This window comes from Portunus trituberculatus, chromosome 48 (genome assembly GCF_017591435.1).
Source record: "Portunus trituberculatus isolate SZX2019 chromosome 48, ASM1759143v1, whole genome shotgun sequence".
Taxonomy (NCBI): Eukaryota; Metazoa; Arthropoda; class Malacostraca; order Decapoda; family Portunidae; genus Portunus; species Portunus trituberculatus.
This window is the reverse complement of record NC_059302.1, coordinates 26465026-26489918: the sequence shown is the minus strand read 5'-3', so window position 1 is coordinate 26489918 and position 24893 is coordinate 26465026. Positions and strand designations below refer to the sequence as shown.

The window sequence follows — 24893 nt, the reverse complement described above, 5'->3', positions numbered from 1 at the left end:
TTTCCACGTCCTTTCAGAGACGACCAACCCTTCAGGAAGTCAACAGATCATGCAGGGACGCCACAGAACGCCTGACTTCTGATCTTTCTAATGTTTCTGATTGGGGCAGAGAAAACTTAGTAGTGTTCAAGGCCTCAAAAACTCAATTCCTCCATCTATCAACTCGACACAACCTTCCAGACAACTATTCTCTCTTCTTCAATGACACTCAACTGTCTCCCTCTTCTACACTAAATATTCTCGATCTGTCCTTTACTCATAATCTTAACTGGAAACTTCACACCTCATCTCTTGCTAAAACATCTTCTTTGAAGTTAGGCCTTCTGCTGCGTCTCCCCCCCCCCAACTGTTAACTCTGTACAAAGGCCTTATCCACCCCTGTATGGAGTACTCTTCGCATGTTTGAGGGGGGGGGGGGTTCCACTCACACAGTATTATCAAATAGGGTGAAATCAAAAGTTTTTAGTCTCATCAACTCCTATCCTCTGACTGACTGTCTTCAGCCTCTTTGCCACCGCCGAAATGTTGCATCTCTATCTTTTTATTGCTATTTTCATGCTAACTACTCTGCTGATCTTGCTAACTACATGCCGCTCCTCCTGCGGCCTCGCTGCACAAGTCCTTCTTCTTCCTCTCATCCCTATTCTGTCCAACACTCTAATACAAGAGTTAATCAGTATTCTTGATCATTCATATTGGTAAACTCTGGAATTCCCTGCCTGCTTCTGTATTTCCATTTCCCTAGCGACTTGACTTCTTTTAAGAGAGAGGTGTCAAGACATTTGACCCTGTCTTTTGGCTAATTCTTTCCAATTCTTTAGAGAAACTTGAATTTAAAGTGGGCCTTTTTTTTATTTCTTATTGCCCTTGGCTAGTTTCCTCTAGCATATATATATATATATATATATATATATATATATATATATATATATATATATATATATATATATATATATATATATATATATATATATATATATATATATATATATATATATATATATATATATATATATATATATATATATATATATATATATATATATATATATATATATATATATATATATATATATATATATATATATATATATATATATATATATATATATATATATATATATATATATATATATATATATATATATATATATATATATATATATATATATATATATATATATATATATATATATATATATATATATATATATATATATATATATATATATATATATATATATATATATATATATATATATATATATATATATATATATATATATATATATATATATATATATATATATATATATATATATATATATATATATATATATATATATATATATATATATATATATATATGTGTGTGTGTGTGTGTGTGTGTGTGTGTGTGTGTGTGTGTGTGTGTGTGTGTGTGTGTGTGTGTGTGTGTGTGTGTGTGTGTGTATTGTCATTTCTGGATAGTTTTCTCGTGATAAGTGTTCTACAAAGTTATTTATAAATAAGGAATATAATGAGGTTGTGGATACAAAGCAAAAGTTTTGTAGTTAGATAAGAAAACACACACACACACACACACACACACACACACACACACACACACACACACACACACACATATATATATATATATATATATATATATATATATATATATATATATATATATATATATATATATATATATATATATATATATATATATATGCAAGATTACTATGGAAGTTAGAGGAGAAGGGTGGCTTAAAAGGAAGCACATTGAGATGGATAGAAAATTATTTGAGGGAGAGAAATAAGGACGGTAGTTAAAGATATGAAGTCCAAGTGGAGAGCAGTAGAAAGCGGAGTGCCACAGGGGTCAGTATTGGCACCAATACTTTTCCTCATTTATATTAACGACATGCCAGAAGGAGTGAACAGCTACATAAATCTGTTTGCAGATGATACGAAACTGTGCAGAGTTATAAAGCAAAAGAGGATTGTGAAATACTGCAAGAAGACCTAAATAAGATCTGGGAATGGAGTAAAAGTGGAAATGGAATTCAATGTGAACAAAAGCCATGTCATGGAAATGGGAAAGAGTGAAAGACGACCTGTGGGAATCTATAAGATGGGAGATGGAGTAGAACTGGAGAAAGTTAAAAAGGAAAAGGACTTAGGAGTGACGATGGAAGAAAACAATCAACCAGTAAGCCATATTGATAGAATTTTTAGAGAAACATATAATTTGCTAAGGAATATTGGAATAGCATTTCACTACATGGACAAAGAAATGATGAAGAAATTGATAAGTACTATAATAAGACCCAGATTGGAATATGCAGGAGTAGTGTGGACCCCTCATAAAAAGAAACACATAAGAAAATTTGAGAGACTACAAAAATGGCTACAAGAATGGTTCCAGAATTTGAAGGGATGACATATGAGGAGAGACTAAAGGCTATGGATCTACCAACCCTGGAACAGAGAAGGGAGAGAGGAGACATGATACAAGTTTATAAATTGATCAACGGAATGGACCAAGTGGATAATGAGAAATTTATCCTGAGAGAAGAATATGACATCCGAAGCACAAGATCGCATAGTAAAAAGCTGAGAAAAGGAAGATGTCTGAGAGATGTTAAAAAATATAGTTTTCCGCAAAGATGTATTGAGACGTGGAACAGTTTAAATGAAGTAGTGTCTGCAACGAGTGTGAATACTTTTAAAGTAAGATTGGATTAGTGTAGATATGGAGACGGGACCACACGAGCATAAAGCCCAGGCCCTGTAAAACTACACCTAGGTAAATACAACTAGGTAAATACACACACACACACACACACACACACACACACACACACACACACACACACACACACACACACACACACACACACACACACACACACATTCATCAAAAGTTATCATTATAACAAATAAAAAAATTATGAAGTGATGCATGCTACTGAGGCTGTACAACAGCAGATAAACGATGAGCGCTAGACACACCCACCCTCCTACACCACAAGTATTGTACAGGCGTGGTATTTTTTATTATACCGTGGGGAGATGTGGATAACTGTGGCGGAAGTTTGAAGCGGCAGCCACACGGTCCACACCCGCCGTTTGGTCGCCCAAACTCAGCTAAACCCTGTTTTTCTCATGTCGGTTTCTATATAGTATGTCACTTGCCAGTCTGCCGCCTCACGAGATAGCCATGCACTCCCTTGTCCTTGAAAGCAAGAAAACATGAAGTTACATGATTACGATTTAAAGCACGATCACTGGTATGTCCATGTCCCCTTACGTCTCTACCCTACGTATAAATTTCTCCCTACAATTACCCTTGGATCCAGGGGCGACGTCAGTCTGGAGGCCGTCCCTCGTTGTCGTGGTAAAAGCCCGCCAGATCCCAGGAGCCATAGTTACCGCACCATATCGCTTCCTTCCTCTCGTTTCCTCTCCCCTTTCAACAGCATGGTAGAATTTTCTTTAGTTCTGGCAGCATAATGCTAAATTGTTGTCTTTTGTGATGAAAATACATGTCCTTATCAGACAGCTCATCGAAATAGTTTCCATTAAATTACCTACAGAATCAAAACCTCCGATACTTTTCAGTAAAAGTAAAGCTGGCAACTCAGTTGCGTTTCCTGGAGCGTTCATGACGTCAAGTATAACTCACTCCTCACCTCCGCCCGTCGCATTTTTTAATTCTTTATAATAATCTTCATCAGTCATGGACCGAAAACGTTAAATTCTTCTCAACTTCATATGTATTACGGGAAGTAAGACATACGTACATACACTGAGACAGGAAGGAACCACAGATTAACGTAATGCTTCACTACTGTACTCTTGAGAGAAAAACATCTCCCCACTATCGCCAACAACTGCAACACAAACTCTTGTTGCCCACACTGTTACATGGTTTACTTACAACCTCTTTCATGTGGATATAACGAAGCTGCCATTGCATTTAGCACTGTTGGTAACAACAAAAATTACGGCAACGATAATGATAATACATTTAACAATGATATGAAAAAGGAATAATGACGATTGATGATTGATGATTATTATTGTGATGATAGTAGAAGTAGTAGTAGTAGTAGTAGTAGTAGTAGTAGTAGTAGTAGTAATAATAATAATAATAATAATAATAATAATAATAATAATAATAATAATAATGACCAAAGAAACAAAAGTATACTAGCATGTTAATAATAGAAGACAAACAAAAGTCAGGATGGTGGTGGCTGGGCAGGTGGGCGGGACTCTGCAGGTGGGTGTGATGGGAGGGGGGAGAGGTGGGATGATAGGTGCGGGATAGGGGGGAGACCGGGGCGAGGGTGAAGCTGGCCGCCCACTTCCTGGCCTGGGGGAGCTGAGAGGTGGGCGGCGACAGGCCAGCGACCTGCTTTGTCCTAAACTCTTGAACGTGGCGGCTTCTGCAGTGACTTTTCCTGTGGTCTACACTCCCTTTATGACTGAAGTCACAATCACAGCTTAGCCAAGACCTGCTATGTAGATCTGATAATGGGCTAGAACAACTTTCTGCCCACCCCGTAACAAGACATGCAGGAGCAAGGAAGATCCCGAGGAAGGATGGCATACCAGCTAAGGAAATGAGGAAATCCCTTGTGCGGTGACCACGTTTCTTTGCCAACACGTGGCCTTCCCAGCTCCTCCCACAAGGCCCGCCACCACCACAACGGGCTGCCCGCCACGCTGCCTGCCGCGCCCCCTCCTTGCCACACAGCATCGTCTCTCGCATCCTATCTTACCTAGTGCTTTTATCTTTGCAGCCATACAACCATGATTCTGATGCAGTATACACCAGTTTATCATGATAAGATGGAAGTGGTAAGGTTCTACTGATCTAGTGTTCAAGATTGTTTACGTCCTTAATACACCAGAGCAGAGGTCTCAGTTTGGTGACCGACATCAGTGTTATAAACTTGTTCTGTGCTACAAAGCTACATCACAACGAAGTTGCTTGTATAATATATATTTTATTTATGTAAAAAGAACAAAGTAACAGTGAAGTGAGGCCCACATGGTGCGCCACAGCAACCATCAGCTGATGCCGCCGGAGCGGAGAAGCGTACTGGCAGCACCAGTGAGTCCCAGCACGTGAAGGCGCAGTTTAGCGTTGCTCGTGGCTGGGGAGAGACGCGCTCGTCCCCGGTGTCCTTGCGTGTGTCCTCTAGCTGTGTGGTTATTTTTGATAATTTTTTGACTTGTGCATTACTGGTGATCACAATGGCGAGTTTAACTCTTGAAGAGGACCTTAATGCGGCAGCATGCTTGGTAGCTATGAAGGGTGGTGGTAGGGTGAGTCCGTGGGCGGCTCCCGACACCCACAGTCAGCGCCCACGTCTTCATGTAAAAACTAATCTGCCGTTGCAGCGAACGTACCACGACCCACCACCCACACATACACCCGCCCCAAGCCCTGAACACTCCCCATCAGTGGAATATACTCACCCTCCTCCACTGTCTCCTGCCCACCATATGTACCAACCACCTACGCCGCCTACGCCTCCCTCTCCACCAACGCCCACTCTGGAGGACCACTCGTACTGCCCTCCTTCAGAAACGGACCAGAGTGTGTACCTGATCGCAAGCATTCTCGCAGACTTGAAGCGCGTGCAGCAAGTACGGGAGGAGCCCCAGCCCCCATCCAAGGAGCCGGAGGTACAGGAAGCGCCCTTGGACTACAGTAAGAGGGTCGAATCAGAGGCGCCAGGAAGAGAGGAAGATTCTACCCCAAACCCGCGCAGTGTTGGTGGGCGGCGTGGGCGTGGCCGCTCCAGCCACCTCAAAGCAGAAGACAAACGCGCCCACCCTTGCACTTTCCCCGGCTGTGATAAAATCTACGGCAAATCGTCACACCTGAAAGCACACCTGAGGACACACACAGGTTAGTAATGTCTCCATCAATCCACCGGCCCAGAGCACGAGGCCGCTATGCTAAGTCTAAAGTTTGTCATTGAGAAGATAGCTTGGCGGGAGAGCGGCAGGGTCCTGACCTCGAGGCCGCGACGCACTCGGTGAGGCGCCGACACAAGGAAATTTCTATGATGGTGCAGGTTATATATATTTTTTGTTCGGTGATTAAGGGAGAGGGTGGTGCCGACGGGGCGTTGGTCGGCAGCTGTGCGGGCGAGGGGCGGGTGAAAGCTGGCAGCTGCACTGCACAACCTGCCTCCCTCATGGGCTTGCCGTCTACCTGCCACCTTACTCCGGGAACTTTTGTGTGGTGCGCATCCTGCCCGTGGGAAATGTGGGGTCTCCATTGCTATTGTCACCCTGTATAGATTCTTTAATGATTTTTCTGTAGCATATCAAACTTACATAATTCCTTTCTCAGTGAATGTATGAGGCGCAATGTGAGAAAAAAAGTTTACTATGTGAAAGCTCGTGGTTTTCAGCCAACGCTTAGGTAACGTTACTGAGAGGGAAGAGGTGTGGGCGTGGCTCGATGGGGTCGCGGCCACACCCACTACCTGACGCAGCACTCCGTCGCTAGTCAATATTGAAGTTCTTGGTGAGGGCCTACGCCAGGGTCACCTTCCCTCCTCTTCTCCACACAGGGCAGCTTCCCTCCTTATTGAGGGTAGATGTCGCCTTAGAATCAATAGAGTTGCAGAGAATATGGTGAAGGTGGGCGGGGAGGTGGTGACTACCTCCTTGTTGACACAGTGGCCATACACCCACTCCTTGTCCCCCTCCTCCCCTTCTCTGGCCTCTGGCCAAGGTTGCTTCCTCCTCTCACTCTTCTAGTTCCTCTTCCCTCGCTGCTGTGCAACCTTTAAGGCCAATTACCTGGCGACGCCCTTCGCATGTGCTGAAAGTTACTTCACGTTGACATACATGTAGTACATGATGTGAGTGTGTTCGATGGATAGGCTGAAGGGAGTCTCCCGTAGCCATCAGCATATTTTTTACTTTTGTTTTTAAGTGTTTGCCTCTTTCCAAGGAGAAAACAATAGAGTGGAGGCCATTGAAGCTGGAGGCGTTAACCTCGAGCAACTAGAACAGTGAACGGCGGGCGGAGCGGGTGCTCCTTGCAGTGGAGAGGATGTCAGGGTTCTGTGGATACAGGAGGGAGGGTGTATCGTCTTTCCTATATTATATTATATTCGTTTTTCAACATCTGGTTGTCTATTATCTCAGGCAAGCTCAGTCGTGGTTCAGGGCTGGGGCGAGAACCGGGACCCAAAGGGCCACGTGGCTGGGGAGAGGGCCCGGACGTCCGCGGAGGCCGACTAGCTAGAGCTGGGCGGGGCAGCCCCAAAAACTGGTCGATGGTGATGCCCTTCACCTTTGGCAGAGGGGCAGTGGACGGCTCCGCACTGTCCACCGGCGAGGGCACATGATTACCTCAGGTGTGCTGTGTCTGGGCCGGTGAAGGTGGGCGCGGCGCCAACCATACGTACGCTGGAGGTAGGCAGGTGGTCACGGGGGCGGTGGTATTGATCACCGCCACAGGTGGCCGTGACCGTAAATCCTCGAGGATGGTCGTGCTTGGAGGGCTGGTTGGGCGCCCCACCCACTTTTCCGCCCTGGGAAATAGTTGAGCGTCGCGTGGTTTCTCGGGAGAGCATGGTGGTCTGGGAATTCGGGAGGGGATTGGGGTTACCTCAGCTGTGCGGGCGTATCTATGAGGATAGCGAGGACACGCGTACACAGAGGCACCGGGATGAGGCTGAGCTTTGTGTGATCGGCGCACAGCTGGCAGCGTCAAGGTCCAACCTGGATTGCTGACCCACTTAGTCCTCGCCTACGGTGACCTCCTCCCCCATAAGTGATATCTATGTTGACGAGTTGGTGTCCTCTCCATGAAAAAAAAAAAAGTGCAATAGGTAACCCTGTGTGGCTTCCCGGGTCTCCACGTGGTCACGCTCCATCGGAGTGAACAGCATCTCGAACCGAGATAGGATTTTATAGTTAATTCTTGAATATTTCGCGAGAGAGGAAGGCAGAGGCAGCCACGCCCAAACAAAGTGTAAGGAAGAGTAAGTTTTTGTCATCCTGAGATTGCGAGGCAGACTTGTGCGAGCGGCGGCCCGCTGAGGCAAGATGTGGGCCAGGGCCTGGTCGGGGTCCCGGCCCTCACCCGCTGCCACCCACTGCCACTACCGCATTACCGGCTCGTGACACGCCCACGCACCACCCTGGAATTGATCAGCGGCAGGCGAAGCGTCGACGGGAGTACAGTACATTCGTTTGTAGTATTAATGGTGACAGATGAGCATAGACAATCTCTCTCTCTCTCTCTCTCTCTCTCTCTCTCTCTCTCTCTCTCTCTCTCTCTCTCTCTCTCTCTCTCTCTCTCTCTCATAAATGTTCAGTATATTTTGCACTAAAGAATTCTAGGACGTGGTTGGAAAGGTAAAGATTAGAGGAGAGGGGGTGGGGACCGCCTGTCACCCTCACCAGCAGTAACATGATCGCCCGGGGGGGTAAGTAAAGCTAAACTGCCTGGCCGCCCCCTTGTGGGAGACACAACACAAAGAGAGGAAGAGAAACTATAGCGGAGGGGAGGGTGGAGGGGCGTGTCTATTCGTTCGGCCCTGGGTTCACGTATATTTAATCTGCGTTGGTGGTATCCGTGTGAGGGCGGCAGGTGGCGTGGACCCCCTTTCCTCCCCTCTTCCTTCCTCCGGACGCTGATGCTCGTACTAGACTAGACTACACGCTCAAAATTTGGTTCTTCCTATCATGTCCCTAAGTACTCGTCCATATCCTGCTGTTCATGCTATTCTTATTTCCTGCCACCATATTTATTTGTTTTTTTCCTCGTCCTTATTTATTTGTAGTATCCTCCTCCTCCTCTTCATTCTTCATTCTTCTTCTTCTTCTTCTTCTTCTTCTTCTTCCTTCTTCTTCTTCTTCTTCTTCTTCTGTCCTTAGCAACAAAGAACCCACACTAATGCTCTCCCCAATGACACTGACCTTTCTCCACGCTACTGTAGAGAGAGAGAGAGAGAGAGAGAGAGAGTAAATTCATTGAAGTCTGGGCGGTCAGCGGAAAGTCTGGTGTGACGTCATTAGTGTGATGTCAGTGTGTTCCCCCAAGCAACCGGTCTAGCGTCATGAGTGCTTGACGCCGAGCACACACAATTCTGAGAACCAATTATAACTTCGTGGAGTTCTTACTGTTGCTCATTAAAGCATATTACTTTCCTATGTGGTATTTGATACTTCGTATATCCTTGTCTTGGGTTTGTACGTGCTTGATTAGCCTTATCTCTTGTGGATGGAGTGCTCTAGTCAGTCTGGTGTGTCAAGGTGATGTCGTATCATTTGTTCTTAATACTTCTCATCGTATGGAAGTGCCAGGGAAGAGTATTGGTTTAGTTTTCACAATACGGATCGAGGTACAGGAACACTAACCTAATGGGCTGAAAATATCTTGCAGTAAGTTTGGGTTTTACGAGTAAAGGCCCCTCATGCTAGCAGACATCAACAAAATAATGGTTTACTCCCGTTGCACGCCACAGGCAAAGCTGAGTTGGGTTGTGTAAGCACCAGACAGGCTACAACCCAATCAACGTCTGGTGTCTCGGTGGACTGGCTGCTTGAGCTGGTTTGTCGTTTATTTTCCTTTGTCTTTTGATATTCTTTTCGTGTGTGTGTGTGTGTGTGTGTGTGTGTGTGTGTGTGTGTGTGTGCTGCGTCAGAGCCTCGCACCTGCCAGTCTAGGGCGCCTTGGCTCTCCGCCTTTACCCCGATGCACTGTCAGTGTGCTCCCTCATCCCCCCTTCCCTTGCACCCTTCCTTCCTCTCTCCCTCCTCCTCCTCCTCCTCCGGCCACGAGGTATACTTGGTTACAATTATACCAGGGACCCCAGTTGAGAGGACCCTAAACCTACCTCCCCTGCTCTTCCCGTTCCACTCCCCGCACCCCCACTACCACTGCTACCTCCACCGCTCAACACTTCTCTCAACCATCAGCATTACCACGCACTACCACTACCGCCGCTAGGCCACACCTCCCCGACAGCATTACGCAATACAGCCACTGGAGGCCACGATCTCCTAGAGAGTATTGCTGGTGTCGCCATCACTCTGCAATTCTCCTCCTACTCCTCTCTTTCCTCCTACTCGCTTCTACATATCCGCCTCCTTCCCTTTCTCTATCATCTAAGACAAGGCTCTTGGCGAATCCTGTCCTTGAGTGGTCGGTAGGCAACCTTAAGCCCTGCGCTCCGCCTATCCCCTCCCCGTAGGTGTAGGTACGGACGACCTTCTACCTGTAATTTGTCTCAGTCAGCATTTTATTCTTTTCTTTTTTTTTATCGTTTTATCTTTTATGCCGCAAAATGGTAGTGTGGCTCGCAGGATGAAGCAATGAAAAAGCCAATGGCCGCAAGAGACCCTTCGTACTACCGCGTTGCTAAGGCATCTCTCCCGGCCCTACTTCTCAAGATTTTGATACTTAAAAACTATCGGGGAGGTTGCGTCTCGGCTAGACAGTGGTGGCCTCTCCTCGTGTGCTTATCTGATAGTGGGGTGACCTGCTGCTACCCCCAGTCCTCCCGCGCGGCAAGGGTCGTCCTACCACCTGCTTTCTCGTCCGGGAAGGTGATGGGTGTGGTGCAAGGGGCTTCGCGCACCGCCACTTGCGCCGCCTACCTTGCTCTCTTGCCTTCTCCATTGTAGCTTCGGAGGTTTAAGGTGTACACCACCACCACCAAAAGACTTGTGTAGTAACATTTAGTAGTGTTCGCGAACACTGACCGCATGATGCGGAGGCGAATGTGTCCCAGGCTGCTGGCACGAGGCCATGCATGCCGCACACGCTGTCTCTACGCCATTTCAGGTTGGCCACGTCCTTTCCTCATCGTTGGCATGCACTTCGTCGGTGACCAGTTTGAATGAGGGAAGAGTGGTGCAGAGGCTGTTTTGAAAAGTTTGAGTTACAGTGAAAGCTAACGAGGCCGCTCCCCGTACGAAATTACTTTTACTTTCTAGAGCGGTCCATGTTTACCCATGGCATTATAGGAGACGCCTGCAGATACACAGGCGACAACGGACCGCATTTCTTCCCATCGCCCACCGATGGCTGCGGCCCGTCATATGGTGTGGCAGGTTGGGCTATAATGCCCCCGGGCTTGTTGGTCGTCCCTTGGATGAAAACAACAAACAGATGCTCTCTCCAATTTCCCGACATATTCTTTTCTATTGAAAGTTGATTAACATATTTAAATGGCCTTCTTGTTTCAATTAATATATATATATATATATATATATATATATATATATATATATATATATATATATATATATATATATATATATATATATATATATATATATATATATATATATATATATATATATATATATATATATATATATATATATATATATATATATATATATATATATATATATATATATATATATATATATATATATATATATATATATATATATATATATATATATATATATATATATATATATATATATATATATATATATATATATATATATATATATATATATATATATATATATATATATATATATATATATATATATATATATATATATATTACCTTGGTCTCACATTGCTAAAGTAGACTAAATCAGTCTAGGAGGCCGTCTGTCGCAGGTGTGGCTGGCAGGATGCTTAGTGACGTTACACACACACACACACACACACACACAGAGAGAGAGAGAGAGAGAGAGAGAGAGAGAGAGAGAGAGAGAGAGAGAGAGAGAGGTTGGCAGTCACTAAGATGATACTTTCAAGCTCCCATTGTCGCTGTTTATTTTTAGGTTGATGATATCCTGGCAGGAAGAGAAAATCATACACGAAGAGGCTTGGTGGTCTAAGTAGGCGAAGTGGCGTGTGTCGATTGCTGGTGTGATGGGCGGCAGTAGATGGCGTGGAGGAAATGATAATGGTAGAGTTGGGGGCGTGGTTTCAACCTTAACGCGAGGGTGGTTAGCGGATGTAGGACCCACACAGCATCGGTGGCTGCAGTGCATATTTCCTGTTTCATGCTGTTTCCTAAAGGCAGGTGGTGAGAAGGGGTGGTCCTTGCAGGGACGGAGGAGGGAACTTGTTGAATTCAGATGAGCAGATAAAAATGTTGGAACAAGGGCAGCTCTGTTTTCTTTGATGGTTTATAGTCTGTCTTTTATTTTTTTATGTTGATAACAGAGTCTGGGGTGCATCAAGTAAAGATACAATCCCTTGTGTACAGCCACATTCGGTGCCCCATCTTTGCAGTGAGTTGGGAGCATACCTTCCTGAGTCAGAGTAGTGTGGGTGAGCAGGGAAGGAGTCTCGTCATTGGCCTTGGGCGTCGTCTGAATATACTACCTCACACCTGTGACCTCTTCTTTTAGGTTTATAAAGTAATCGAAGTAGTCGTGCTATAGTTGAGGGGCTGGAAGCCGGAGGGCAGCAGGTGACGCTGCTCTCACATCTCGCCGCTATCACGGATGCCGCAACTTATCTGTGCTCCAACTTTTCGTTTCTCCGTCTCTCTCTCTCTCTCTCTCTCTCTCTCTCTCTCTCTCTCTCTCTCTCTCTCTCTCTGTGTGTGTGTGTGTGTGTGTGTGTGAACTTTCGTCTTGTTTTGTTCTTATAGTGGTCAAGTGGAACAGTAACTGATAACTTGTAGCCTCTTATTTTGTATCCACGTGTGGGATACATTATGGCCGCAAACATATGCGCTAAGTTGTGGAACATTTCTGTTTTACTGTTGGCGAGCAAAGCAGCTGTTCTATGGTGAACTAGACCAGTGACTATACTAAGCTCCACGCAGGGGAGGCTGAGGCAGAGCGGCGTGGTGCTCCCTCCCAGCAGCTTGCTCTTCACACTGTGTGGCGCGTGCCGGGGTGTGGGCGGCCAACAGCAGCCGCGTCCCGCCAGGCGTGGCGTGCCGGGTGACGCCGATCCAGTGTGCCATCCACTGTGTAGCAAGACAGTAGTAATGACCATGCCTATCAATGATAGCTGCTGGCCATGGTTAATTGTATGTCTGTGACCGGTAGGTTACTCGTAATGGTGTTGACCTCACTGTTTAATTCTTCCAATCAAAGTATACGTTTTTTTTTGTACCACATGGTATTGTGTGACCATGTGATCATGTGGCGCACCGCTCTCTCGTTAGTTGGTAGATGGGTTGAAGCTGAGGGGGAGGTAGCAGGTGTTAAGGACACCCGAGGCTGGCGAGTGGGAGTGGTGCTGCCAGTGTCGTCGCTCGTGTTTCCTTTACCTGATCGATGAGGTGGGCGAGGGACCGGAGAGAGGAGGTAGGTAGTGGAGCCTCGCCTAGCAAGGACGGGGCAGGGTGAGGAAGGGTAGAGGGAGGGAGCGGCAACTGGGCTGGGAAGCAGGGGCGGTGAGAGGCGTGCTGGCGAGCGGTGGACAGAGCTCAAGGGGAATGCAGGATGATTGGGAACCGATTCCGGACCCAAACACACCGATGGCATGAGGAATGCTGGAGATGAGAGGGGCGAGTGGAAACGTGGTTTTGTAGTGAAACGGTATTTCTTGACAGCATCAAGTGATTGAATTATCTGATATTCTTGTCCTCGCAGTTACGTCATATTGTTGTTGTTGTTTTTGTTGTTGTTGTTGTTGTGTGTGTGTGTTTGTGTATATATATATATATATATATATATATATATATATATATATATATATATATATATATATATATAATGTATTTATTTGTTTTTTCCATGTCACCATAGTTAAGTTGTGGTATAAATAAGGCATCAGTCCGTTATGGTTCGATGGTCTGACATGTGTAGAAAATACTTACTATCTACACTCAAATGAAACCGGCATTCGATACGTGATGGTTCAGTAGTATTACGGATTTGTATGTGTACATATAGATTCGTGCTTTATTTTTTCATAACTTTCGTAGTAACTACATGTATTAGTTAAGCAATTTAACTTTTGACTCATTGTTTACAGACTTGATAATATTGTAATTATTTACATGAGATAATAGCCTATGTCGGCAAAATACGTGAATCACACGTGCTCCGTATACAGACTGTACTTGATCAAAGTACACAGGTCGGAGGGGACATCGAACAAATTTAAATTTAATATTTTTCATAGGTTATTCGTGTCTCATAGTATACGGTGAAGCTTTATCTGTACACACCTGTGTTTATGGTGAGTTTGGTGCAGCTGCATCGCCGGGATGCACTGTGTTGAGTGGCGTCACATGCGGGTGGGGCGTCATGACGTCACGAGGGTGCTAGGCAGCTGGGCCGTGACGTCATAAAAGGAAGGCGCGGCACGGAGCCAGCTAACCTGCCCCGCCCCGTTGGTCTCCCGCGTCACGCATCTTCATAACACGGGAGTTATCGCTATCACACACACACACACACACACACACACACACACACACACACACACACACACACACACACACACACACAGAGAGAGAGAGAGAGAGAGAGAGAGAGAGAGAGAGAGAGAGTGTCAGGTGTGATGATTTTTTTTTAGCATTGAGTTAGTAAGCGTTACAGCAAAACCTGTTACACACACACACACACATACACACACACACACACAGTAAAGCAGTAGCTTATTTTTATTCTTTTCTCGGGTACCTAGCCAACATGTGATACTCTCGGTGGTTCGAAACTCATATAGATATTTCCTTTATGTATAAGTAGGAAAAATAATTTGTACTGTAATGCTTTCAGGTCCTCAATGGAAATTCAGGCTAACCAAGGGCCTTTTGTAACGTATACTATAAAAAAAAAAGTATAGAAAGTCCTTGGGCTAAATCAAGTAACCAGTAAATAAGCGGGAGGTGGGATTCTTGCCGAATGTTGTATAAGGAAACATATACGTGGCTAGGGGATCACCATGACAACGTCTCAGTCATGGCGGCTAGTAAGGTAGTGGGCGGGAGGTTGGGTCGGCATGGCAGCTGCTAGTCTCACATCTGGCCCCCCTGTGTGTGGGATAGGGGGCGGCGGGGCCTGGCGGGTAACGGTCGACAGCTGGTGACAAAGGCGGTGCCTGAAGCCCGCGGTTCGCGCCCTTTCTAACCCACCACTTCCAAGATTTGACGGTTCTGCGCTCCACCGTATAGTGTGCTGAATTCATGATATATATTACGAACATCAACCATGTTTAATTTCGAAAATGTAAATTTTGCATCATTGTGGTAAAATATCTGAGTCCTATTTTATATTGTGCACTTTTTTCGTAGGATATACTCAAACTATCATAGGTGCATGTGTAGCCAACTGAGGAATTTATATGTTCTTTAGAAATGTGATTTACTACCATACTTTTGTTTCTGATACAAGTTTTTTTTTTCTCTTTCTCTCTGTCTCGCTCTCACAGGAGAGCGGCCCTTTGAATGTTCATGGCAGAGCTGCAGAAAAAGGTTTGCCCGGAGCGATGAGTTGGCGCGCCACACAAGGACTCACACAGGCGAGAAGAATTTCGTGTGTCCTGTCTGTCAAAAGCGATTCATGCGCTCTGATCACCTCAGGTATGTAGTTATATATATATATATATATATATATATATATATATATATATATATATATATATATATATATATATATATATGCACACATACACTCACACACCAAGTGGATAATGAGAAACTGATCCTGAGAGAAGAATATGACATTCGAACCACAAGATCGCATAGTAAAAAATATAGTTTCCCACAAAGATGTGTTGAGATGCGGAATAGTCTGAGTGTAGAAATGGTGTCAGTAACGAGTGTGCATAGTTTTAAAGAAAAATTGGGTAAGTGTAGATATGGAGACGGGGCCACACGAGCATAAAGCCCAGGCCCTGTAAAACTACAACTAGGTAAATACCGAGTAGTGTAGTGGTTAGCATGCTCGACTCACAATCGAGAGGGCCGGGTTCGAGTCCCAGGAAGCGGCGAGGCAAATGGGCAAGCCTCTTAATGTGTAGCCCTTGTTCACCTAGCAGTAAATAGGTACGAGATGTAACTCGAGGGGTTGTGGCCTCGCTTTCCCGGTGTGTGGAGTGTATTGTGGTCTCAGTCCTACCCGAAGATCAGTCTATGAGCTCTGAGCTCGCTCCGTAATGGGGAAGACTGGCTGGGTGACCAGCAGACGACCGAGGTGAATTACACTAGCGTAGAATTGTGTTTGTCTTAAGAATTAATTAACTTTTGATAGTATATTAATATTAAGTAAACCTTACAAAGAAAAATGCTATAAGGACTCACTGTGGTCACAATTACTCCATTATGCTCCCCAATCATTCCATGAGGTGGCTGTTTGCTACCTTATAGTATTCCATTAGACAAATATATGTCAATAGATATATAGGCACATGTTAAATAAAGAGACTAAGCTGAAGATCCTGATGAAGTGGTCCGTGCTAAAAGAAAGAAATTTATCCTTACAGCAAGCATGCGAGACGGCATCCAGATTTTGACCCAACCCTATTGCGGCAGCGACGCCAGGCAACTCTGGTCACCACTGCTTCAGACAGTGAAGAAATGGGCTCACCTTGAGGTTTACGTGACTTAGGATGCCTGTTGAAGCTGCCGCTGCCCCTGTGCCGTGAGCAGACCTGTTGCTGCACAGTACAAAATGCTTGTTTCCAGTAGTGAGCCAGGGCTGTGAGCTACAAGAGTGGCTCAGTGACTCACTGTGGAGCAAGGCAAGAATAGAAACAAGTGTTGCAACACTTGTATCTCATCACATTCTAAAGTTATGGTTTCACATTTTCACTTGTAAATAGAATTTATCTTGAAAATAGCTAGGCTCTACCTACTCAGGTGTGTGAGGCATACCACACAAAACCTCTTTGCTCAGCGTTCTGTAATGAAGTGCAACATACCTTACCAGTGACCAGCTCACCTCTCATCATCTGCTCAAAGCTGATGTCTTGTACCTATACTTGGTGTGATTGGTCCTTGATGCCTGTTTTGATATACATACTTGGATGTATTTTTTGACTCCCTTTACCATTAAGGCACTGGTGTTTGAAACTCAGTAATTATACATGTAATACATATGGTTGTAAAATTGCACAACACCCAAAAGCACCTGTGTTCCCTGAAATCCAGACAGCTCTACAGAATAGCACAAAGCCAGAGCAGTCTGTTCTCTCCTCACTTGTCTGACTGTGTTGCTCACTAGATCGACACAGTATCTGGTCAATGAGGCTATCATACATTTCTATGTACAATACTGTATGTATGAGAGAGAGAGAGAGAGAGAGAGAGAGAGAGAGAGAGAGAGAGAGAGAGGGAGAGGGCTCTGATGCCACCCCTATTATATTTGAGTGATGTTTCCATTTTGTTTATGTTTAGTCAGTATTGCATACATTGAAGCAAGAAACTTAGTCCTATTATTTATCTTGTCCCACTCTCATTATGCATCATTTACTATTTCTACTTGTCATTTCTTTTTGCATCGTCAATCTGCTTTCAGATTAGAAAAGACATGAGCTGCTTCATTACATTTTTTTGAGCATTGTTGTTATTACTTTAGATGGTGCTAAAAAGTGCCTTAGAAGGTTGAGCACCAGTGTCGTTGCATTAGTATGCATGTGCTCAGCCTGGCGGGACCTCCACCAGCCATACCCTCTTGTTCTCCCACATGTTTGTTAATGTAGGGTCATCTCAATATGTGCATAATTGCCAAGGAATTATATGTTTATTATTAGGCATTATTTATATATCTATATACTGTATACTGTACTGTACTTCATGTATTGCACACTCAACAATATTTTGCATACCTCTTGCATTCCTTTCAGGGGATGTTATTTTGCAGCTGTTGATTGGAATGCAAATTAAGTTTTAAGCAGAATTAAGGAATCAGTGTATCATTGAACTCTAGTTATAGTAAAGTCAGTAACTGTGAAGCCTCAGCCTAATGACACAAACCACCCACCATATACTGCCCAACGCTGAAAGACACCTCTTTGTAATCAGGGCTATAATTTTGTAATTAAACTTTTCAAGCATTAGAAAGCATGTGTGAATATACTGATACCTATATGAAAGGTGTAAGCATCTGGTAGATGGCTATTAGGAGGTGTCACACTGAGCACAACCCCACTTGTACCATGCATCTAGTCGCTCTAGCTGCAACACATCAGAAGCAGGCGTTAGTGCTAGGCAGAGGAGGAGGGGAAAGGTTGAAAGAAAGAATATATATATATATATATATATATATATATATATATATATATATATATATATATATATATATATATATATATATATAAAGGATATTCATGTTATATTTTCTGACCAAACATGAAAACCTCAGTTGTAGTGCCATATGATAAAGGTAGGAGAAAATGTTTCAATTTCTTTGAAGCCATTCAGCTCATCAGATTATTTTTTACTTTATTGTGGAGCACAAGGATATTCAGCTGAGTGTTCAATAAAGCTATGGAGAAAAAAAATCTTAATTTCATTTCTGATGTAAAAATTCAATTTGTGAACTTAAACAATATTATTTTAGTATTTTTTGCAGGGTGCCAAATGTGGATAAGTGAACTAGTATTGGTATAGGTTTGGTATTTATATGACAGTACTTATTTGGTGTACTTAAAAGTATACAGTTACTTCTTGCTCAGTCAGCTTACTTAAAGGGGAGGCAGAATCATGATGAATGGGAAACATATCAGTAGCAGATGACATGTAAATTGTGTGCCTGAGTGTTTGCAGTTTCTATCTATTGGATTTACTGCCTCATGGTTAGGCTGACACTTCATGATCATGACCAAGTTATTCTTTTCTCTGTACAAAAGACATTATAGTGATTATTAATGAATGTGCATAAATACAAAATATTTATAATCATAGCTCACTTGTCATACTTCTCCTGGGGCATCGGGCCGCCAGTACACCTCAGCTCATGTTGTTACAGTGTCATGCTGTAGAAATTTAACACAAAGTTATTGCACTATTCAAGCTATGTGATATTGTAGGCTAAGTTTCAAGAAACACTAATAATGGTATCCATAGAGCACACCTAGAATAAACCTTAAGTACTGTGATGACAAAGCTGAGTGTTCTTAGTGGTCCAGGACCTGGCTGGACATTTCCTTAGGCCACTTGCTATATTCACATATTTCTACTATAAACATAAGAGTTAGCAACTGTTCTTTACTTGCCTGAAGTGGCTAAGAGAGATGCCAGGGAGGCTGTGAGCACAGCAGGTGGTTTTAACTTCCACCTGTCACAGTGTTATCCTCTCATGTCTTTCACAAACCAACTCATCATGAGCAAATATTTTTGAGGGATGCTCTGTATCATCAAACTAAAAGTGGTTTGTTTCATAATACTGAAAACCATGTTGAAAAGTTGTGTAAATAAAGATATATAAGATAACTAATGTTTAATGACCTTTAGACAAAAGAGATTTATTTGGTAGATGGCTTTACTGATTTTACCATCTGGAACCAAAAATATTTCAAGAACTGGGGACTTAGTATACTCATAAGCTATTAGCAGCAACAACATCTTATAAATGTTTGATCTATAATGAACAGCACTATCAAGATTGATGATTAAAAATGCAGCATTTTATTCACTTAATGCATATCAGATAATTTTGAATAATTGGTAGTATGGAATACTGATGTCAAATTTAGCAAAAGCAATCCATATTATATACCATATCAAAACTTACAAAAAAAAAGGTAACCTAAATTAAAATGATCAGATGTAGTGATTAGACAAAATTTACTTTTTAGACTGAAAAAAATATACAGTATAGCAAGAATGGTTGATGAAAAATTGTGATTGAGTTTTCACAATTGACAGAGCATGGGTAAGGAAATATGTGTTAGTTTTTCCACTAAACACAGAATTAAAAGAAAATATCTACACAGATGAGTTTATGCTGCATTCAATATTGAGAGAAGTGTGTGGCAATCTGGGATACACAGAAGATATACTCTAGGGATATGATGTGGATGAAGTAAGAACTCTTATGTATGAGGAGAAATAAGACTGATATTCCTGCATATGTATGACTAAAAAAACAATGATAAAAAGCATGTGTGAGAATTGGGATAAAAAGTTGTTGAACACCAGGTGATGATAAAATAAAGCCTTAATGCAGAAAATAAGTGTTTAGCAGCAGTTCATGTATGAATGTAAATGAACACTGTTCACATCATCTCAGAGAGAGAGAGAGAGAGAGAGAGAGAGAGAGAGAGAGAGAGAGAGAATAACTGTAAATATATGTACTTATACACTTTGTATATACTTTGGTATAGAAAGATCAACAATTTGAAATAAGTGACTGGAGAAAGGTTTAGTGAAAATAGCTAGAAGTGCATTTAAACGATTTGGTAAGTTAGGGCAAATAAAATTTTATATGGAGTGATTGGTGTGGTCAAGAATTAAGTTCCCCAATTGTAGTACCATAATACTGGTAAATATGGAGAAAGGTGTCAGTCTAACATTTAGTAATAGGTAATGCATCAATGGTTGTATTTTGATGCCTAGAACATGAAATGACCATTCCTAATCATCAGAAAAAAATCCCTCAATTTCTGAAAAATTTCCTAGATCTAAAAAATTCTAGATTTAAGGAATTCTTCCTAAATGCAAGGATTTCTATGCATATAAAATTACTGATGCATTCTAACTATACCTAAGCTAATACCTAACCTAACTTAATGTGTGGATTTTTGTGTTCTGCACAGAACTTATCTATATTAGCATTAATACTAAATGAGTAATTCACAAGAGAAAATGTATAAAAGAAAAGTGTCTTAGAAAAATGTCTGTTTTTCAGTGGTACACTCTTCCAGTGCACTTTCTCCAGTACATAATGCCATGAGTACGGTAACAATAGTGGATGCAAATAAACAACTCCCAGTAAAGTAAAAAGATAGACTTTGTGTTGGAGTAGTATGTAGGAAAAAGAGAACAGGAATATGGCATAAATTAATGAAACCACAGGAATGTTAATATCTCATGGCTATTCCCTTTAGGTTATCAGAAAGAAGGGTTAAAAATAGACACACATAGAGATCTAGGAATGAATATGGATTGTGACTTAGTCTTAGGAGTGCTCTGTCTCTGCTAGTGTTATTTTGTCGAGACAATGGCCTGAAACACAGATATATCTCTTTTAATTGGTGGATGCTAAAAACTGTGGTCTTCATAAATATAGATGACCTTTACTATACTATACATACCATTTTTTTTCATACTATAATAGAATGGACATGTATAATCAGCTAATGAAAGGATCTCATGAATAAGACAAACAGGTTGTTTCACTTCATGTTACACCATTCAATTCTCCATATTATTTATTATCACTGAGCAGCCAAACAGCAAAACCATGAAAATCCTCTTGAGAAAACAGTGCTACTATATTCTGCTTCAAAATATAATACTCTTCTATAAAACATAGATATTTTTAGTGCAATCAAAGACCTGGTAATTAGGCTTGTGGCTTTGCAGTTCATCATTTATGTACTGAGATAAAGTGAGTTAACGTACATGGCACATGGCGGACTGACTGTTTTGCCCTCCTGAATAACTCCATCAGACCATGATATTCATATTTTGTGACTGTCCTCATCCCAACACTTCAATTGTATTGCAAAAAATTATCCAACTAAGCATCACCTATCCAAGTGTCTATAGAGCTGACCTTGAGGAATTTCTTAAGAAATTATGATGATGAAACCCAAAGGCCTTAGTTTTCAGATCAGCCCTCTGTGAGAAAATATCTACAAGTATATCTCAAATACTTTAACATAAAATCTTACAACATACTGTTATGCTGTACATACATTTATATTTGCTGTGCTCATCCATACAGCCACACTTGTAATACACATATGAAAACTATGTTAGCCATCAACAAAGTTGAAAATCTGGAGGAAAAGTACATGTATAAATGCAAAAATATATCTTGGCAAGTTGCTTCCACTGGCCAGTCTCTTTAGCAGAGATGAAGCAAGGTGAATACATGAAGTCTGGTGGCACTCTTGTACAATACCCACCATAAATATAAATGACACACTCATACATAATTCTGACAGTGGCCTGGATCACAACAGCATGTAAACATGTACTTTGTATCAAATTCAAATATTCTGTGCCACAAATCAACATGTCAAATTTTAATCAAAACAAGAAACAGATAATCTAAATACTGACCTGTACAATCATGACAATGGACCTGATTTGTATGGTAATGTACTATTAATGTCACAAATCATGAAATATGGAGCTTTCCAAGTTACCATGCATAAACATGAATGATGATGTGGCTACATGCATGACTGGCCTTAAGGCAAAATGTAATTTGTCCAGACCATCATGATAAATATACACACATTTCTCAAAATGACAAAATTATTTGTGTGATAAATACATTTTAAATAAATTAGAGCCAGAGAATAGGCTTAATTGAATTAAATGACACTACGTATATGATACTGGAGTAAGTTGACTGCGCCTGATGCAAGCAATGACTACTACAATCCCTCCTTGTGGGATTACTGTGTAAGTACTGTATGCTTCACATAACGAAAATGCAAACATCATTTAATATAAATAATGCAAGATCTGAAAGGTATCAATATACAAAATGTAAATATTATACCTTTGCTGGTTTATCCCAAAGCATGAAAATGTTGACCATTTCTGTATTTTAGAGAGAGAGAGAGAGAGAGAGAGAGAGAGAGAGAGAGAGAGAGAGAGAGAGAGAGAGAGAGAGAGAGAGAGAGAGAGAGAGAGAGAGAGCTGCCTTGCTAGTTAGGAAATAAATCAATACATAAATACAGTAGAAATAAACAAATGCATACACAATGTATGTATGTATGTATGTATACAATAAATAAATAAATAAATAAATAAATAAATAAATAAATATATATATATATATATATATATATATATATATATATATATATATATATATATATATATATATATATATATATAATAGTAAATGAAATAATACTGCATTAGAAACAGCTAAATACTGTGGTTTCCTAACCAATGTATGATTGGTGCAACACATGCAGTCACAGCTTTTCCTTTACAAATGGTACTTATTTAAAATTTTCCTTTCATTGTTACTGAATTTTAATTTTACAGATGTGGCCAAGGATAAAATTTGCTGCCAACTACAAAACATTAATTTTACTTACAGACAATAAGCTTAAATGGGATTTTATTGTCCCACTTTTATTACTTGAAAATCTGTAGTGAAATAATATTCTGACATAATGCTATATGATAAAAAAAAAAAGATATTCTTCAAATAAATAAAAAAAAATTCATATGGAACTCAATAGATATCAATGGAATATAAAGCTTATACCAAATTTAGGTAGACAAATATTCTATGATAAAATAACATTTGCACTATCATCAACAATCGTACTATAAATGCAGTACAGTAATATGAAATAAAATCAAGAGTGTATAAAAGACAATCACTAAATATCTAATAGTCAAAACTGATGACATACTTGAAAATGTTTCATTAACATAATTCATATCAATGAAATATTTTAAGGAGAAATATATAATTCCCTAGCAATAATGCAGTAGCCTAATGACAATAATAACTGATGCATATAATAGAAATGGTGTCCTATAAATACTAAGATAAAAAAAAAACATAATCCCTTAATGAAAAAGGTGCAATAACAGTTTTAAGAATTATTGCTGGGGATATATGAGTGGCAACAAAGCCCTCATTCACATCATAAAAAGAAATGCCTTATTTACAAAGATATAATGGAAATGTATGAAAATTTTCATTGCTACCTATTCTATGCAATATATCAAGAAAGCTTTCCTACTGAAATGGAATAAATGTTCCCAAACTTCAAGAGCTGCACTACTGACAACCTTAGCCCTTCTTATACTGCTGGTTCAGTGCAACCATGGTTTAGAACCACAAGATAAATATTAACTTACCATCTATTTGTTGAATCAATACTCTGAAAACTGGCCTTGTAAATGGTAATAATGAGCTTTAGTTTGGGTGTCTGCCTCTTACTGTAAAAACCCAAGAAAACTTGTCACAGATGTCTAATATCTGACACCAGTGTTGTGAGCAAAGTGTATATACATTATGAACAGATAAGTAATACCTATTTTGTGTAAGAAGTGAGGCAAAACATACTCTTAAAAGTAAATTATCACATTTTGGGATAATGGTTCTTGGCACTAAAAGTAATAGCACTAAATGTGTGTGTGTGTGTGTGTGTGTGTGTGTGTGTGTGTGTGTGTGTGTGTGTGTGTGTGTGTGTGTGTGTGTGTGTGTGTGTGTGTGTATTCATGATCACCTGCTTGTCACCCAGCTAACCTTCCCCATTATGGAGCGAGCTCAAAGCTCATAGACCAACCTTCGGGTAGGACTGACACCCTACCACACTCCATACACTGGAAAAGAGGCCACAACCTCTTTGAATTACTTCCCATCCCTATTTGCTGCTAAATGAACAGAGGCTATACATTAAGAGGCTCACCCATATGCCTCACTGTGCTTGTAACTTGAACCTGGGCTTTCTCGGTTGTGAGCCAAGTGTGCTAACCACTACACTACATGTGTGTGTGTGTGTGTGTGTGTGTGTGTGTGTGTGTGTGTGTGTGTGTGTGTGTGTGTGTGTGTGTGTGTGTGTGTATTTACCTAGTTGTAGTTTTACAGGGCCTGGGCTTTATGCTCGTGTGGCCCCGTCTCCATATCTACACTTATCCAATCTTACTTTAAAAGTATGCACACTCGTTGCAGACACTACTTCTTCATTTAAACTGTTCCACGTCTCAATACATCTCTGCAGGAAACTATATTTTTTAATATCTCTCAGACATCTTCCTTTTCTCAGCTTTTTACTATGCGATCTTGTGCTTTGGATGTCATATTCTTCTCTCAGGATCAGTTTCTCA

General features: G+C 41.4%; 1 protein-coding gene across 1 annotated transcript; it reads left to right on the top strand.

The window, feature by feature from the left end:
• Window positions 1-5099: 5099 nt before the first annotated feature.
• LOC123498886 (Krueppel-like factor 9) lies at window positions 5100-19346 on the top strand. The gene is made up of 3 exons (XM_045246405.1): window positions 5100-5911; window positions 15344-15494; window positions 16397-19346. Exons 1-3 carry the CDS (start codon window positions 5251-5253, stop codon window positions 16503-16505), a joined length of 921 nt encoding a protein of 306 aa, XP_045102340.1. The 5' UTR covers window positions 5100-5250; the 3' UTR covers window positions 16506-19346.
• Window positions 19347-24893: the final 5547 nt, after the last annotated feature.

What these genes read in the sequence shown, in the direction of transcription:
- LOC123498886 (XM_045246405.1), top strand. Translation starts at nt 5,251, where the DNA reads ATGGCGAGTTTAACTCTTGAAGAGGACCTTAATGCGGCAGCATGCTTG. An exon ending in ACACCTGAGGACACACACAG is followed by an intron (nt 5,912 to 15,343) that starts GTTAGTAATGTC and finishes TCGCTCTCACAG; the next exon opens with GAGAGCGGCCCTTTGAATGT. An exon ending in ATGCGCTCTGATCACCTCAG is followed by an intron (nt 15,495 to 16,396) that starts GTATGTAGTTAT and finishes TTATCCTTACAG; the next exon opens with CAAGCATGCGAGACGGCATC.